General features: G+C 38.6%; 1 protein-coding gene across 12 annotated transcripts in view; it reads left to right on the top strand.

The window, feature by feature from the left end:
* The window catches only part of dpf3.S (D4, zinc and double PHD fingers, family 3 S homeolog), a 101,417-nt gene that overhangs the window by 66,104 nt on the left and 16,578 nt on the right, over nucleotides 1-18,735 (top strand). For 9 of the 12 annotated variants that reach the window (XM_041574337.1, XM_041574338.1, XM_041574335.1 and 6 more), the window contains 2 exon segments: nucleotides 1,398-1,532; nucleotides 9,558-9,686. In XM_041574337.1, the coding sequence (XP_041430271.1) occupies nucleotides 1,398-1,532; nucleotides 9,558-9,686 (264 nt within the window). 12 annotated transcript variants of the gene reach the window in all.

Below are 18,735 nucleotides of genomic sequence, written 5' to 3'. Positions count from 1 at the left end.
CTGTTTAGGGTTGATTGCTAAGTGCGAGCCTGGAAGAGATTTCATAAATATTGGCAAGGTGCATGTACTACTTGTGGTTTAACTTGCTGAGGTAATGTATTGTTCTGTCTCCTGTCTTTCAAAGGGGCTCTCAATTTATTATTCAGTTGTGCTCTTCTTGTGTCAAACTGGCATTTAGGAGTGTCTGTTACAAACCTATATGCACAAATTGTTTGATCTTGATATAAATATTGATGTATTCATTTGCACTCATGGTAGAGCAAACTTTACTGAAACAAGTATCAACATGGAAGAGAATCTAACCTTTTCTCCTTTCTAAACTGGCGCTTTCTATATAACAAATGTACAAAGTTGGGGGCAGATTTATTAAGGGTCGAATAGTAAATTAGAATTTTCAAATCGTTTTTTGGTGTCAAAATTCACACATTCGAATTTCAATCTCCCATTTCGAAATGTAAATTTGAATATGAGATTAATCACACCTCGACCATGAAAATAATTCTAATTTGAATATTCACCATCTAAGCCGAGTTGAATTGTTTGCATATGTTAATAGCCTTCCTGACATTCAAGGTTTATTTTCGGAGGAAAACGATTCAAATTTATTGGGTCGGGACTATTCAATTGAATATTGGACATTCAAATTTTTTCTTAAATAACCTCCCAGTCGAATAGTGAGTATATTCGAATTTTTTAGAGTAAAAAAGAATTCACATAAATTCAAAATTTGAACTTTGATAAAATGGCCTCTTCAGTGTCGGACTGGCCCACCAGGATACCAGGAAAACTCCCGTTGGGCCCAGGTGTCAGTGGGCCTCTTGCTTCTAACCATTTGGCCTATTTCATAGTCATTCCCTATTTCTTTATGGGAACAAAGAGGCTAAATAATGGAAGAATAGTATGTAGAGAAACAAGACTAGGAGAATAAAGAGGTTGAGTGAGGAGAAGAGGTATAATAGTTTGGAAAGTGGGCCCTCAGCCTAAGATTTTCTGGTGGGCCCCGGTCATCCCTGTCCGACACTGGGCCTCTTAGTGTTGACTATTCCTTCTAAAAAAATATTGCAATGTAATGTTAGCCAGATAAAAACACAAGCCACAAATAGAACAGAAGAAAAGTTTAATTTTGTCAAGAATCATTTCAAATTTCGGTCAATTTGTCACCAAGGCTTGTTAGATAGGTTACTTCACTACAACTGGAAAATATTTCTACCTTTTGATTATCTACTAACTTGTGAGATCATTTAAATGTATTTAAGCATATTAAGTGTAATCTCATTACATTTCAGGATCCAGTGATATATAAAGGAATTACATTTGTACCATCTATTGTAGCCACCACATTCAAAGAAGCTCTAGAGCAGAACTTTGTATAAACATTGTTTAATGTTTCCTTCCAGTTTGTGGAAAACGTTACAAGAACAGGCCTGGTCTCAGTTACCATTATGCCCACACTCATCTAGCTGATGAAGAAGGGACAGACTGCAGAGACCAAGATACACGGTCCCCGAGTTCTCCCTCTTCCATTAGAAAACGTAAGTTTTTTGGAGACCCAAAACTCTCTTGTTCTTTCTTTTCTAGATATGTTATCGATTCAGTTTTATGACTAAAAGTCAGTTCTTGCTTGCTTGAGTGTCTGTTAGGAGATATGAATAACTGCTAGTGCTGTGCTCCATTCTGGGTCACATATTTTTTTTACATGAACTACAAAGTAAATCTAAAATTACCGATTCTGGACCTCTTAGACTTTGTAGGAAACAATTACCATTGGCACCATGACCATATGGCTCAAGTGGAGTACTGCCTTTCCTATGGAAATTAACACAGAGACTACTGTAATAAATAATAATTAAAGCTGGGCCACCAGCAAGGCAATATCAATAATATGTTATAATATGTAATAATGTACTTGAACAAGTGCCGTATACACAGAAATCCAAACATGAAGAACATATTGATCAAATAAACTTACTTTGTTCACTAGATCTTTAATAGAAAGAGGAGTTACTCCATTTATTTTTGTGGAGCTCCAGGCAAGGACAATGTTTAGGGGTGGTGTATCAACCTCATTATACTTGATAAAGATAAGGTTTTTACACCTCATTATACTTGATAAAGATAAGGTTTTTACACCACCACAAAAGACTGTATTTGCCTGAAACATCATTAGGATAATTTGGGGAAGACCTCTTTCAGCAAACTGGTGAACTTGCTTTCGTACTTTCCATACTGAATTCAGGTTCTAATACACTTACCACTAGTTTCACTCCTGAATGGTAGAAATTATAGAAAAGGGAACTCAAAGGTACTATTAACATCATTATTGCCTTCAGGTCAAACTTCTTATGACTCCATTTAAAACGAGATGGAGAAGCACAATGTTAGTTTAATATACTGTACTTGTTTTTTGATAGACTGTGCTCCCAGCACATAACAAAATGGAATACTTTCTTATTTGGTATATACAGATGTGGGATGGTATGTGGTGATTGGTCTTTTTGGGGCAATATATACAGTTGTGTTCAGAATAATAGCAGTGTGTTTAAAAAAGTGAATAAAACTCAAAACCCTTACAATAGCTTTTATTTCCATACACGCAAATGCATTGGGAACACTGTAAGTTCTATTCCAAATCAAAACATCCAATCAAATTTGTGAAGAAAGGGAATATTAGAAAAATAGCAATGTCTGCATTCTTCTTTACAAACTCATTCACTTTATAAACTGAATGTTTCACTTTATAAACTCAATGTTTCAAGATTTTGCTTTCCTTTGACTCACTGAACTAATATTTAATTGTATAATCAGTGTTTCTGAGAAATACTGCACATCTGAGTTGTATGGAGTCCACCAACTTCTGGCACTTGTTACATTCCACAATTCTTCTGCATTTCTTGCTTTTGCCCTGAAACAGCATTTTTGATGTCATCCCATCTTGTTGGTCTGGAACCAAGATGTTGCTCATTTACTGGTGTGTTTGGGGGTCGTTGTCTTGTTGAACCCCTCATTTCAAGGGCATTTCCTCTTTGGCATACGGCACATGACCTCTTCAAGTATTTTGATTGAAACTGATCCATGATCCCTGGTATGTGATAAATAGGCCCAACACCACAGTATGAGAAACATCCCCATATCATGATACTTGTGCCCCCGGCTTCACTCTCTTCACTCTGTACTGTGACTTGAATTCAGTGTTTGGGGGTCGTCTGACAAACTGTCTGTGGCTCCTAGACCCAAAAAGAACAATCTTGCTTTCATTAATCCACAAAATGTTGCGCCATTTCTCTTTTGGCCAGTCAATGTGTTCTTTGGCAAATTGTAAGCTCTTCAGCATGTCTTTATTTAAACAATGGGACATAGATGTCTTCCAATTGTAACAGTATCACAGGTAACTTTACTCCTTCTTTGGCTTAGTCTTTGTCATTTTGGCTATTCTTCTATTTTCCTTTTTCTTCCACGTCTTTCAGGTTTTGGTTGCTATTTTACAGCATTTGAGATCATTTTAGCTGAGCAGCCTCTCATTTTCTGCACTTCTTTATATGTTTTCCTCTCTCCAATCAACTTTTTAATAAACCACTCTTCTTCTGAACAATGTCTGGAACGAGCCATTTTACTCAAATTTTCTGAGAGAAATGCACTATAATATGTTGGCGCTATATAAATATATGTTAATAATAATATAACCAGTATGCACAACATTTGCTCCTTCCTTCCTTAAATAAGGGACGTAATTGACACCTGTTATTTCACAGAATCAATGACGTCACTAATTGAACCCCACACTGCTATTATTTGGAACAAGCTATTATTATGTTGAACACTGCTATTATTTGGAACAAGCCTCAATGAATGATCCAATGACACAGAATCAGCAGCAGGTCATGACTGTTGGGTTTCTATTACTCTACTACACCTACTAGTAAATTATTTGCCATGTAGAAATATCTTTTTGACAAAAAACAGCGATTGATCAGGTTACTGATGTCAAACTGCTATTATTCTGAACACAACTGTATATACTGTAGATATCAGAAATGTGTTTTATAATATAAACATATTATATAGGCAGGAAATGCAGGCACACAGATCTCTTGACTATGGCAGATATCTAGATGACTCTGTTCAGTGCTTTAATGCACATTCTCTCTGATTAAACTGTTCCAAAGGACCATAATGCTAATTTGAATTTACAGTTTGAATTAGGTTATGACTAAATGAATTAATGTAACTGTGGGTGACTTAGTAAGATAATTATGTAACTTTACTAATTACCTGTAATATTTATCTCCCTATGGAGTCTTCGTTTCAATTTCCTGGGGTCTTCAGCTAGGGGCAGTTGCTTATCGAAAAATGAAATAATGGACAGTGATTTCTGAGCATGGACCCTGTATTTTATTTTATATTATTTTCGGTGCACCTTTTTCTCGCTGCCAATGTCAGTGATTTTTGTGTCTGTTATGATTTTTGCCTTCATAGGTTTAATAAACTGCAAGATGTATAAATGCCACACTCATCTACATAAGTGACTTTTTCTTTAGTAACGTGGAACTTTTATGTCTTTTCAGCAAAAAAGATACTAGATAAGTGCTGGGATTGATTTAATGAAAATAAACTTGTTTTGTCAGTGTATTTAAAATATACCAACAATGATTTTAATAACCAAATATATGAATACCGATCTCCCATCTCACCTACTGATATAGGCTAGATGGGAATTTTCTTAAAGGGGAAGTAGAGCGAAAATGGAATATAAGTTTCATCATACAGAAATAAGAAGTTTTCTAAGTATAATCAATTAAATATTCTGTACTGTTTCTTAAATAATCAAGTTTATCTTCACTATCCCTCTCTCAGCATCTGTTTCTCTTTATTCTGTCTTCATTCAGCAGTTGGGTGTCAGATATTCATTGACAGTTAGATCCAATATATCTTATAGCGGGCCTCCTTTTGCCTAGAAGATGTATTAGAGCTCACTCTATTAAACTCACCAGACATCATGTCTCTCTACATGCAGGATTTGTGCAAAGGCAGTTATTTTGTTAGATTTATTTGTACTGGAATCAGTTATTTGAGTGAGCTCTAATTCAAAGAATCTTGCCAGGTTTTAGGAGGTGTACTTATTTTTTTTGCAAAAATCTGTCAGTTAAAAAAAAAATACATACTCTTTACAAAAGAGGATCTGGAAGAAAGCAATTGATTGCAGAAGATTGCTTTCAGGTAATCATGTGTTAGTTGCCATTGTTTTGGCCGTAATAAAATTATTGAATGATCAGAACCTATTTGTAATTATTCATTGATTTGATTTTGTTTATTTTTTTTGTGTACATTTTGAGTGGAAAGATTTGATTGAACCTCTACCCAAGCTTCAGGCCTTGTTATTGTCACCAGTATATTTTTGCATAAGTTTAATTTCCAAATGGTTTGCAATTATTGCAGCTACCTTGTGTTCAGTGCATTGTTTATTCTTGGGCTGGATGTATTTTAGCAGCAAATTTAGAATGGATGCCTGGAACGGTTTATAGGACAGACAAAATAATAACAGGTGGCAGAAACTGCGGGTGCTGGTTGCCATGACAGCACGCCAGACTAGTAGAAGTTGAGGGCCTATCATTCAAAGTCAAAAATCAGCATGATTCCTCCAAGGCACAAATTGGACACGACTCAGTCCATAGGATGCCTTGCTGGAAATATATATTACAATGAGACATCACTTAGGGCTTATTTTTGTTACGCTACAAAAATCTGCATTCCAAAAACCTTCTCTGAACTCTAACTAATGGCACATCCATTGAGAAACACCAACAGGACTTCTCATCTTGAGTGCAGCATTTGGCACTACATGTTGTCAGAGGTGTTTCAAGCTAAATTTTACATTTTTTAAGAGGTGTTATTACTTGTTCTAAAAATAAAGGCATGTTGCATTCGCCTATTGGTATGTGCCCGTTAACTGTGGGTTTATAGAGAATAAAGAATTGCACAAAGCCTCTTACTGCTGCCACAGATAATTTGGCCGATGTCTTTATGCCCAGAGAAAATGGTCTTTGCTTCTGAGGGGGGAAATTCACTAAAGGACAAAGTGACTAACGTTAGCGAAAATGCGCCAGCATGACGTCATTTCCAGACTTCGTCGATTTACTAACGAGTGCAGGCGTAACTTTGCTAGTGAAGGAGATAGACTCCAGCGGTACTTTGCAGTTTCACTCTGGTGAAAGAATGTTATTTCTCAAATTCACTAAGATGCGCCTTTTACTGAACGTTACCTGTTCCGCCAGACTTGCCTTCGCCAACTCAGACCAGGCGAAGTGCAGTGGAATGTATAGGGCTTCTTCAATCCTTAGCTGAAAAATGTTCTTAGTCCCAAAAAACTCTGGCGTCTTTAACTGTTTCAGGGTGATAGGCTGCAAAAGTCCGTAAATTTTTTTTTGGTTACCTGGGCTCCCCCATACATTTCCTTACATATGGCACATCAACTATAGAGTGGGCTCATGTGTAGGGCAATATAACAACTTTATTTTATTTTATTAAGGTTCCCTGGACTTGTGTAATGTAATGTATTTGGTGCAACATATACGTCCATTCAACTTTAACTTCCCGCCGAATGCAAATTAGCCAACGCTAGCGCAACTTTGCTTTGCTTGGCGCAGTAACACTAGTGCAACATCGTCAGAGTTAGGCGTCCATGACACAACTTCGTATTTTAGTGAATTAGTGTTGTCCTGGCGAATCTACGCCTGGTGAAGTGTTGCGATGTGAGCGAAGCCGGCGCAGGCAAATTTCCGCAAGTTAGTGAATTTTCCCCCAAGGTCTTGACATGTTAAATGTCAGCAATACAGGAAATGTATCTCATATTGCGAAAAGCAATTATATTCAAGACTTACTTCATATACAAATAAGCAAAGGTTACAATACTGAAGGCTACCATTTGAATGCTTCTTTCCATTGCTCAGCAGAGCATGAGACAAAATTTTTCTGAGTTATCCAATCATTTTGAAAGCGTTTGCTGGCTGCTATTTGCCCTCATCAAAGGAATTAGCATGGACATGTTGATTAACATAATGCAACAAATTAAAATTCTACTATTATGCACAGTGAGACAAGATGGTCACGCCTAAAAATCCCACATTTGAAAAAATATGGTTTAATAGTGTATTGATAGCAACAGATGCCCAATTAAAAACCCTGATAAACTACCAGTACTCTACGTTGCTGTCCGTCAGTCTAGATTGCATTGACGTGCCCTTGGTCATATACAACTTTAAAAATGCCAGCTGAAGACCAACTCAATAGTTGCTTAGGTGCATGTATAACACAGTTAAATTACTTTCTTTAATGTGTAGGAATTTGTAACATGATGCTAAAATACTAATTACTGCCTATTTCTGGAAAAGACTGCAGAAACAGTAGGTGCTTGGAATTGTTAAGAGGCTGTATGGTGTAGGTACTTGAATTATTCTGTTGTCCATGTCATATGTGTGAAAGCTTTACTTATTAAAGCTGCTTATAAAATGCAGCTAGCGCATGTATCTTCAAGCCAGCAGATACCGGTGGATGAATAGCAGCACAGCTGCAGATCAGTTATCTAAATTTTTATCTAGGTCAAGGAACAGCCTGGTGACCCACTTGTAACTCCCATAATACCTGTAAAACAGTGGATATGTTGGGAATTATAGTTTGGCAACATATCCATGATCTCTGAAAAGCAGGAACTTTGTTAAAGGAAAACTATACCCACAGAATGAATACTTAGCCAATAGATAGTTTATATCATATAGGGGCATATTAAATAATCTTACCAAACTGGAATATCCTTAAATATTGCACATCTTTCACCTTGGGCCCCCATTTTGTGATGATCTGTGTGCTCCCTCAGAGATTACCTGACCAGAAATACTGCAGCTCCAGCTCAGAGCCGGGCCAGGCCGACTAGGCACCCTAGGCAACCTGGTCAGTCGTGGCGGCTGCTGGTCGTGTGCATGTGCAAAATAGTGCTCCCAGAGCACGCGCGCGAAATGGAGCTCTTGACACGCATACACAAAATGGCAACCTTGACACACATGCACAAAATGACGCTGAAGAAAATGATCTGAAGAAATTCTTTGCAGTTGGCATCTCCTGTAACACATTTGCACTCTATTATTTAACATCCCATAGGCACGTAGTGGTTAGCTATGGCTAAATAATATACAGTATGTCCCTATATTAGTTCCCTGTGGAGAGTGCAGGATTGAACCTACTTTCCAGTGAGTGTTTCCCTGAAATAGTGGCTGAGCTACTAGATTAATATCCCTGGTGACTACCAGAGTTAAGTCTAAAGCCCCTGCATAAGGCAGTAGGTCCCAGTACAGAAACCCACGAACAATGAAACTGGACCGTAAGAGAATTAGATTCCAAAGTGTATGTGCTCTAGAGCAGAATTAATTGTGGGAATGATCTTGGTGACCCAAAAATTGGTTTGTAACTTATCATACATCTCATTTCATTGAAGTTTTCTATTGTAGGATTAGTAAGGCGCTGTTCACCATTTTGGGGACTCAATGATTTAGACTGATTTAGATGCAATCTCTAGTATTCCCCTACAGTAGAGAGATGCCCTATAAGTGCAACTGCCACTATTGTACCTTTCTGCGGATACTGAAGGAGAACTAAACCATAAAAATGAATGTGCCTATAAATGCCATATTTTATATAGTGAACTTATTGCACAAGGCTAAAGTTTCAGCTTGTCAATAGCAGCAATGATCCAGGACTTCAAACTTGTCACAGGGGGTCACCATCTTGGAAAGTGTCTGTGACACTCACATGCTCAGTGGGCTCTGATTGGCTGTTGAGAAGCTAAGCTTAGGGCTCGTCACTAATTATCCTGCAGAAAATGAGCTTCCCTGGCTGTAATATAAGCTGATGCTACAGGTTTGCTGATTATTCAATTCTGATGCTAATTGCACTGGTTTCTATGCTGTCATGTAGTAATTATCTGCATTAATTACTAATCAGCCTTATATTGTGACATTTCTATTCTATGTGTACTATATATTGTGAGTGGGTCCCTAAGCTCAGTAAGTGACAGCAGCACAGAGCATGAGCAGTGAATCAGCAGAAAAGAAGATGGGGAGCTACTGGGGCATCTTTGGAGACACAGATCTTTACTGCTAAAGGGCTGTGGTTGCCTTGGGCTGGTACAGAAGCACAAAACATCATGTACAACATTTCTAGCTACTTCTTTAGTTAAGCTTTAGTTCTCCTTTAATGCATCATTGCAGTTTCCAGTATGGGGGGGTTCATTTTTCTATATGGGATCTTGAATGTAGCCCATGTTCTGACAGATGAATCTACAAGCAGCATCTGATGATGAAAATGGTATTTATATCTATTTTCAAAAAATGGCAACCACAAAACATTCCAGAAGTGAAAAGAGAGAAAAACTTGCAGTGCCTGTAGGTAGATAACCTTTTTGCCACAATTATATGAACCTTTTTTTAAAATGTAAATGTTTTGGCTTGAAATCGTTTTGGCTATAGGGCAGAAGATATTGCAAAGTATAACATTTTCTCATTCTTCTTCAGGTTGCAAAGGAACAGATGGTGCTATACTTTCCAATAACTACTGTGATTTCTGTCTCGGAGACTCGAGCATTAACAGAAAAAGTGAACAAGCAGAGGAGCTTGTGTCGTGTGCAGACTGTGGGCGCTCTGGTAGGTCATTCCTCTTTCTGCTCTAAATCAGTCTTTAAAAGAACCGTCACTTTCACTTGATTTTGTGCTTTGGCTTTATATACTACAAATAACATCTGCATGATATGGGGGAGAATGTATAATGGGCAGATGTGGGTTTTGTGCTGTAGCAAAATATGATGAAGCAAAATAGCAAAATTGATGCAGATTGGCCATAACGGCACCACTATAAGTAAATGTCCAATATTAAGGGCAATAAAGGTGAAAGGGGAAAAATATACTCACAGTTCATCCCAGTCCATGGGTGCATAGACACGACAACAAAAACCAAAAAAGTTGAGTTTTTCTCCAAGAATAATGACCAAAATGTAAAATTAAAAGTTCAAACCATTCCAATAGGCACGCAACGCGTCAGGCTTTCACCTGTATGTCCTAATAAATGGTTTGAACTTTTAATTATACTTAAAACATCACTTTTTTGGTTTTTGTTAAGAATGTGATCAAGCCCAACTTTCAGTTATCAACCAATTTTCCATTGTTAACCCTTATCACTGACACTTCCAGGGAGATGTTCTTACGCTCTGCCGTAAAAGTGGATCAAAAAATGCATCAAAACTTGTCCAGGGAACTGCTACCCCTTAAGTTATATCTCAAATCCAGTAATTAAGGAGAGCACTCCAAGCAATACTGCTGTGATTCAATTTTAATTGTGGACTACAGTTCACACAACATGTTTTGGGCCTTGTATGCCCTTTCTCAAGTGTCCCTTTCTCAAGTGTCCCTTTCTCACTGACACAAACTCCCCTTTTCAAGTCTCAAATATATGCTATTACTATGTCATATGCTACCCGCCACTTTCCGGAAAAGACTTTTTAAGATAAAAATAAGAGCTATTTTCAGAAACAGCACGTACAATACATATTTACAAATCCTGTCATCCTGAATAAGAACCTCATTTTGACTTGCCGCTTTATTGAACGCATGGATATTGCTAAAAGAAGGTAAGTACGGTGCTTTTGGCAGTGCTTACAGCGCAGACCACAGAAAACCTGAATCATGTTTTTTGTGTTTCATGGACTACTGCATTTCATTTTACCAAGATATGCCTTCCAGTGCAGAAAATCAATGTGCCTAAATATCTCTGAGCATGATCAATCATGCATAATTCATAGTTGTAATTGTGACCTCACTCATATACAGGTAAACTTTTAAAGTTGCATTCCCTCTTGTCAAAACCTACACAAATGATAAATATCTTGGTATTATTCATGTAAATATCCTATTAATAGCTGCACAGCCAGCATTTATCACTGATTTCATTTTATTGTTAAATTGCCATACTTACTGCTTTGTCATCAACTGTAAGCTCCTATTATTTAGTCTTGTTTGTGCTGTTTTTACTTATTCACTGTGTAAGCCATTCAGTTAGATGCTTGCAAATGACTCTTCGTTTGTCTCCCAAGTCAATTAAAAAGCAGTCAATGGGTAATCTAATATGTGATATAGCATGAGAGGCATAGGTTGGGTGGGCCAAAAGGGTGAGTGAAAGGCGCAGGTTCAGGTAGGTGCCAGGTAACACTTCAAGCAGAGCCCCTCTCCTGGTGGCAGATACCAACTATATAGGAGTCATCTAAGGAGAGATGGGTTGGGTGCAGGTTATAAAGAAGAAGAAGAGGACTTTGAGCTGGTTAGGAAGTAGTAGGTTCATGTTGAAACTCTTCTGACCCGATCATCACTAATAGTTAGGGCTACTGGTTTGTAAGAAGTGATACTGACAAAATATATGGTAAAAATATAAGGATAACCAAACCCTTAATTATAAAAATCCCCTACCCCCTACTCTACATAGACCCCCCTCCCTGCTCCCCCCCAGCCTAGGTGTTACCCCCGGTAAATGCCCCTAACTCTTTACTTACCCCTCATCGCAGATTCTGTGCAGCGGAGTTCAGTGGCGCAATATTCTTCTCTTCGGTAATTTTTGGGTCTTCTTCCAGACCTTTAGAAATGCCTGTCACTTTCGTTGCATGTGCAATTGTCGCGGACCGGATGATTGCTCCAACTGCACATACACCGATACGCTGCTCTCTTCCCGAAGATTACCAAAGAGAACAAGATGGTGCCCGTGAACTCCGCTGCACAGAATCTGCACCGAGGGGTAAGTAAAGAGGTAGGGCCATTTACTGGGGGGGTAACACCTAAGCTGGGGGGGAGCAGGTAGGGGGCTCTATGTAGGCTAGAGAGGTAGGGGCTTTTATAATTAAGGGTTTGGTTCTCCTTTAAGATTAGCCCCAAACTGTAGTGAGCCCTAGATACCATATTCATTTTTAGTGAAAAAGGGAAATATGTTGGTAATTGGGGTTATTTGATCAATAAGAATGAAAATAGCAGTGGGAAGGAGTTAAATAAAAGTTATGGGAGGCCATCTGAACCTGAGATGCACAGCTTTTGGCACATTTTGTGTCTTCTTTATAATACACCTCATTTCCAGGAGAGATCTCATAAGTATAATATGCATTTATTATTTGTATCAAATATGGGTCTGTTATTCTAATCAATGGCCAATAACTGTGCATCTTTTATTTACAAACAATATGGGAGCGAATGCAAATTTAAAAGATCATGACAACATCCTCCTGAAATGTGCTGACCACCAATCGTAATCAGAATAACAAACAGGTGCCTGACTCTATAGTTCTTTACGAAAATACCTTGATGGATATCTGTACATAATAGGCAAAAAGCAAGTGATAAGTGTCTGTCATTTGTGAACAGGATCATTTAGTTACTGAACTCTGAAGAAGTGCCCAGTGTGGGGCACGATACGCGTCAGTTTTTGACACTCCCACTACTTTGAAACCACTATGTATGTTTAAATAAAGCCAGACATTGATATTATTCCTACCGTCTCCCGTGGATACGTTTTCCAGCGCTGCCAGCGGTAAATTGGTTGTGTGTATGTGAAGGCTCGGCTGAGTGTTGCCGGGATCCCGCGATAGCTGCGGAAGACGTGGGAGAGCGGAAGGAGTGGGGAGAGCTCCGCCATCGTTTTCTCCTTTCTAATAGTGAGGATCATTTAGTTAGCTTGAATTAATTAATTATGACTATAACAATATTTGCTTTCCAGTTTGCTTATTCCTGTATGTGGGTCCTTTAGGCTCATTATTCGTGAAAGTTGAAGCTTTTTGTTAGTACCTTATATACTCGAGTATAAGCCGAGTTTTTCAGCCCCCAAAATATGCTGAAAAACTCTACCTCGGCTTATACTCAGGTCAAGCGCAAAAAAGGTCGCCGGCTTCTAAGAATAGTCGCCGGCATCTAAGAATAGTCGCCGGCATCTAAGAATAGTCGCCGGCTTCTAAGAATAGTCGCCGGCGCCTAAGAATAGTCGCCGGCGCCCAAGAATGGTCGCCGGCATCCAAAAACGAGACGCCGGCACCTCCAATGGGAGCAGAAACCCTCAATTTTTTAATTGAAACTTACCAGAAGCTGCTGAATTTCTCACCCTAGGCTTATACTCGAGTCAATAAGCTTTCCCAGTCTTTGGAGGTAAAATTAGGTACCGCGGCTTATACTCGGGATGGCTTATACTCGAGTATATACGGTATATATTCTATGCAAACAGAAAACAATATCACATTGGTACACAGCACTGTGCTGTAATGTCTGCATTTAGTAAACAACTTGATAACAAGGACATGAACTGCTTGGGTTGTTCCAAAATGTATTAAGTTTGCCATGTTCCTAAGATGTATTGAAATAAAAAGCAAAAGTAATAACCCCTTTGCTGCCACCATTTATGTACAATACAAAAACACATTTTTACTGTAGAATGTGAATGCCTGCGAGCTCATATTTTTGTGTGTTTGGTTTGGTTCTGTCCTGGTGGTGTGGTTGTGCTAGTTGTGTTGCATTGATAACTGAATGTCCGTTGCTTATCCCTTGTGCTGATATATTCATCATACATGTCAGCTCATTTGGGAAGAGAAAGCAGAAAGGAGGAGCTACACAACGCAGAGGACTTGTTCGGTTCCACGTCAGAAAGCGACACATCAACATTTCATGGCTTTGACGAGGATGATTGCGAGGAGCCTTCCTCCCTTAGAGTGAATCGCTCCCCAAATGCAGAGGATCGGGGAAACTGCTAAAAGACAATTTTCTGGATGACTCTGTTCTTCTTTCAATTAGAATTGTTCACTTTTTTGTCAACATTTAATTTTTTTCCCTGCATTTCCAAAGCACAACTTTTTCCGAACTGGACAGAACTTTAGATTTTTTTTATTAGACTGTTAAAGAAAGAACTGTGGATGTCATTTTTTTTTTTTAACTTATTATTTTTTTTTTAACAGGCAGAATTTTTGTTTCCAGCATTGAACAGCCTACCTAGGGCTTGGGTTTAAGGCAACTTTAACTTTATAGCTGAATACCATCAATGGTGCGGTTCATGTTAGGCAAGAAAACACTGGAAGTCTACTTATGTTTTGGCTGCAATTCAGATTACCTCAATGATAAGACTTTTGTGATTGATAGCTTCAGCATAAAGACTGTGTATGTACAGTGTGGAATAAGCTTTGTAGTTCATGAGTCTGATTCAAAACAGGAGCATGTTCCTTTAGAATTCTTTCACAAGACTTTTTATTTGAAGCTCGAAGGATAAAAAAAATAACAAAAAGGATTAAATACCTCAGTTTCAATACCCTTCTACAGTTGTCTATGGTATTTGTTTTTGTGTGGCTCAAAAGACTTCTCCATTGTCTATAAAACTTTTTTTGATTGTTTAAAACCATCAACTAGAAGATACCAAAGCAGAAACCATTAATGGTCCACAGGGCAATGGACATGAAACCAAACTATCTTCAGTCCTGCTGAACTGCAAGGAAACGTCAGCCGCAGCAGAACTGTAACAGGTATGGACCAACGTGTTTTATTGTCATAATATCTGGTAACTACTTGTATAAGCCACTCGTTTTTGAATGGCAACTATACTGTATTTCTCATTAATCATTTTCAACTTTTCTGAATGAATTTCAGATCCTACAGGAGATCTAAGTCTAAATTTCTTAATTATCTAAATTAAAAACACTGAAAAAATATGGACTAAACAACATACTCAGTCTGTTATTGCGTTTACTCGTATTTCCTGATCCTTTTTTCCTTTCCTACTTGGCATTGCAATGGGATATGCTTTTCTTAAAGGATAAGTAAACGTTTAAAATAAGTGAATGTAAAACTGATGAGGGGGCTATTCTAAGCACATTTGCAATGTACATTCATTATTTATTATTTTTAAATTCCAAGATATTAAGGGATACATGTACTGTTAATATGAATGAATTTGGTACAACAGCGCCACCTGCTGGTCATTTTCCCACCAGTCTGACCGCCAAGTAGTCAAGGAAGTTGTCAGGAGAAAGAAAGAGGCTGCTCTGATGTTCTTCTGCTTAGGAAAGATTTGAGAAAGGTTTTTTATTATTTTCCATCAGAGCAGCCTCTTTCTTTCTCCTGACAACTTCCTTGACTACTTGGCGGTCAGACTGGTGGGAAACTGACCAGCAGGTGGCGCTGTTGTAACAAAATTCATTCATATCAACAGTACATGTAACCCTTAATATCTTGCAATAAAAACAGAATAAATAATGAATGTACATTGCAAAAGTCCTTAGAATAGCCCCCTCGTCAATTTTACATTCACTTATTTTAAAGGTTTACTTATCCTTTAAGGTGGCCATAGACGTAGAGATCCGCTCGTTTGGAAATGTCGCCAAACAAGCGGATCTCTCCCCGATATGCCCACATTGAACTGGGTGATATTGGGTTGATCCGATCATGGGCCCTAGGGTCCAACGATCGGATCATAATGGATCCGATACGGGTGGACAGATTGTGGGACCGCATAGACGCACAGATTCGGCCGTGATCCGATGGGATTTTTTAACTTGCCCGATCGAGATCTGGCCGACTTTCAGGTAAAGCCCGACCCTCACATCACTAGTTCAGGGCTTAATCCACTGAAATAAGTATGCAAGATACATGAAATAAAATAAAATTCCAGAACAATCTTTGCCGGACTGGGGAAAATATTTATAGGACTATAATTTTGAAAGCGCACACCCAATTGAAAAAATGCTGAGGTGCCAATCCCATGGAGACTGCCCAAATGAAGCCTCCTGATAAACACTCAGGGGCCGATTCACTAAGGGTCGAATTTCGAAGTTAAAAATACTTCGAAATTCGACCCTCGGATTGAAATCCTTCGACTTCGAATATCGAAGTCGAAGGATTTAGCGCTAATCCTGCGATCGATCGATCGAAGGATTTTCCGTTCGATCGAACGATTAAATCCTTCGAATCGAACGATTCGAAGGATTTTAATCCAACGATCGAAGGAAAATCCTTCGATCAAAAAATCACAGGCAAGCCTATGGGGACCTTCCCCATAGGCTAACATTGACTTCGGTAGCTTTTAGCTGCCGAAGTAGGGGGTCGAAGTTTTTTTTAAAGGGGAAGTACTTCGACTATCGAATGGTCGAATAGTCGAACGATTTTTCGTTCGATTCGTTCGATTTCGTTCGAATTCGAACGAATTTAACCAATTCGATGGTCGAAGTACCCAAAAAATACTTCGAAATTCGAAGTATTTTTCATTCGAATCCTTCACTCGAGCTTAGTGAATCAGCCCCTTAGTCTATATAAAAGATCAACATTTATTATATCAAAAAGGTACATATTAGCAAATAGCCCTACGCGTTTCAACCACATGGGTGGTCTTCATCAGGGGAAAAAATACACCTCGGGTACAAAAATTATTAAAAGGGCAGAACGATTGTATACATTATGCAGTTTATATACCTTTGAGATAATCGCATTTCCTCTCAATAGATGGGAAAAATGATGGGAAATGATTAAGCAAAGCTTTTTGTAGGGCTTTACCTTATGAAAAGGAAGCTATTATAATCAATACATAGAAGTTCTGTCCCCTTTCAAATTTGAGCTCCTACAGAATGGTGGCAACAACCAACTGCCAGCTGAAGGTGACAGTCAATAAAAAGTGGTGGCTAGTGTAAGCATAACCTCCTAACCTTTTGCCTGCAATGGCAGTTTAAAAGCCCATCCACACATCACAACAGGCATTTAAATATGTATGAACATTAGCTTTACATGAATGCACAGGCTGGTTTTTGTGGCTGGGAAAGGTATTTAAAGGGGAACTCTGACTTCCAAATAAAACATTTTTTCAAAAAGTATGAATAAACACCATTTTCTATGCTGAAATCCAGTTGTGTACCAGTTCTTTTCTTTCTGCATCATTTGAAATCCTGGCAGGGAAGGAGGGACTAAACACTGATGTTACAAATTGTAACAACTTCTCCACAGCTTACAGACAGCATGCAGGAACTACATAACCCACATTGCATTGCACTGGGATGTTCCTTTCCTTATTGAAATCACGTATACAGGGAATTGTGGGGCTGGGAGGATGCAGGCTGAGGACAGATGGCTGTTGATACAAAGTAACAGTAGTCAGACAGCTCAGCAAAGTAGTCAGACAGATCAGCAGAAGAGCAGGGGGCTATGCTTAGGGAACTGTGAGAAACCATTCAAAAACATGAAAAGTCTGCATATTTTTTAATTGATGTATATTGCAAAGTTGCTAGAAATTATGTTTACTTTTCAAAAAGCTTAATTTACGTTTGTGTGGAGTTCCCATTTAAAGACATTTTCTACACAGATTCCTTCATAGTATCACAGGGCCAATTCCTTGTGCAAAAACACACGGCAGAATACTGTAGATGCAGGGTCAATTTCTTTTTTCATTCCCCAAAGCAAAGAAAAGGCTACATGTAACACTCATTTGTGTATAACACCTCAGCACTAGAGATACAGTATGTACAGCACTTCTTTTATGTATCATCCTAAAACACTCAGCTGTATAAATTCTAGGGATGCACCGAATCCACTATTTTGGATTAGGCCGAACCCTCGAATCCTTCTCTAAATTTTCGGCCGAATCCTAATTTGCATATTTAAATTAGGGGTGAGAAAATGAAAACATTTTTTACTTCCTTATTTTGTGACAAAAAGTCACACGATTTCCCTCCCCGTCCCTAATTTGCATATGCAAATTGGGATTCGGATTCAGTTCGGCCAGGCAGAAGGATTTGGCCGAATCCAAATCCTGCTGAAAAAGGCTGAATCCCGAACCGAATCCTGGATTCGGTGCATCCCTAATAAATTCCATATTTTCCATGGATAATGTGCTCAGTCAGAACACATGGTAAATACAGCGCCCATTTCATCCATAATAACCGACAATACATTATACATGGTGTGTTAAATACACCTGCGATTTCAAGTATAATGCTCTCAGCAAACATGATCAGGATAAACACATCGAGTCCCCCAAAACAATTATAGGAAAAATGTATGGCCAGTAGTGATGGGGGCGAATTTGCGGCAAATTTCCTTGTTTTGCTGCCGGCGAATACATTTGCGAAACTGCTGTGAAAATTCGTCCTGGTCACAAATTCTGGACGCGTGTGGGAAAGGTCAATTGCGTCAAAACCGTTGCACGTCAACATCATTTGGACGCCCATTGACTTTAATGCCAGTGTCAAAATTTAGGCAGGAGTCAAAATTCCAGTTTTGCTAATTTTTCACGTGAAACGGGACAAATTCACCCATCACTTATGGCCAGTTTAAACCTCAAACACAGGGTAGGGTTAAGAGCCAGTTCCATGTAAAATACTTCTGTCCTTAGTATTGTATGAAATTCACCAAGTGTAAGAGCATGTTCTTATTTCTCCCTTGTTTATTTTCTACAGAATATGAGCTCTCATCCCTCTGTTTTTCTCTCCTGCAGTCCACAAGCCTTTCCATGATCCGCAACTCCATCAAGAAAACAATTATAGTCGATGTTGACGACAATAGGAAATCTATCCGACCTGCTGACACTCTGCGCCCGGAGCCTGACACTTGTGCAATATCAGTGGCTTTGCTGAAGATTTGGGGGGTTTGATATTTCTATATATTTTAGTTTTAGTTTAGAAACTGTGTTTGACACTCAGGATCCTTT

The sequence above is a fragment of the Xenopus laevis genome, chromosome 8S (genome assembly GCF_017654675.1).
Source record: "Xenopus laevis strain J_2021 chromosome 8S, Xenopus_laevis_v10.1, whole genome shotgun sequence".
Taxonomy (NCBI): domain Eukaryota; kingdom Metazoa; phylum Chordata; class Amphibia; order Anura; family Pipidae; genus Xenopus; species Xenopus laevis.
Note: the sequence above shows the minus strand (reverse complement) of the source record. Positions and strands in the feature narration are given on the sequence as shown.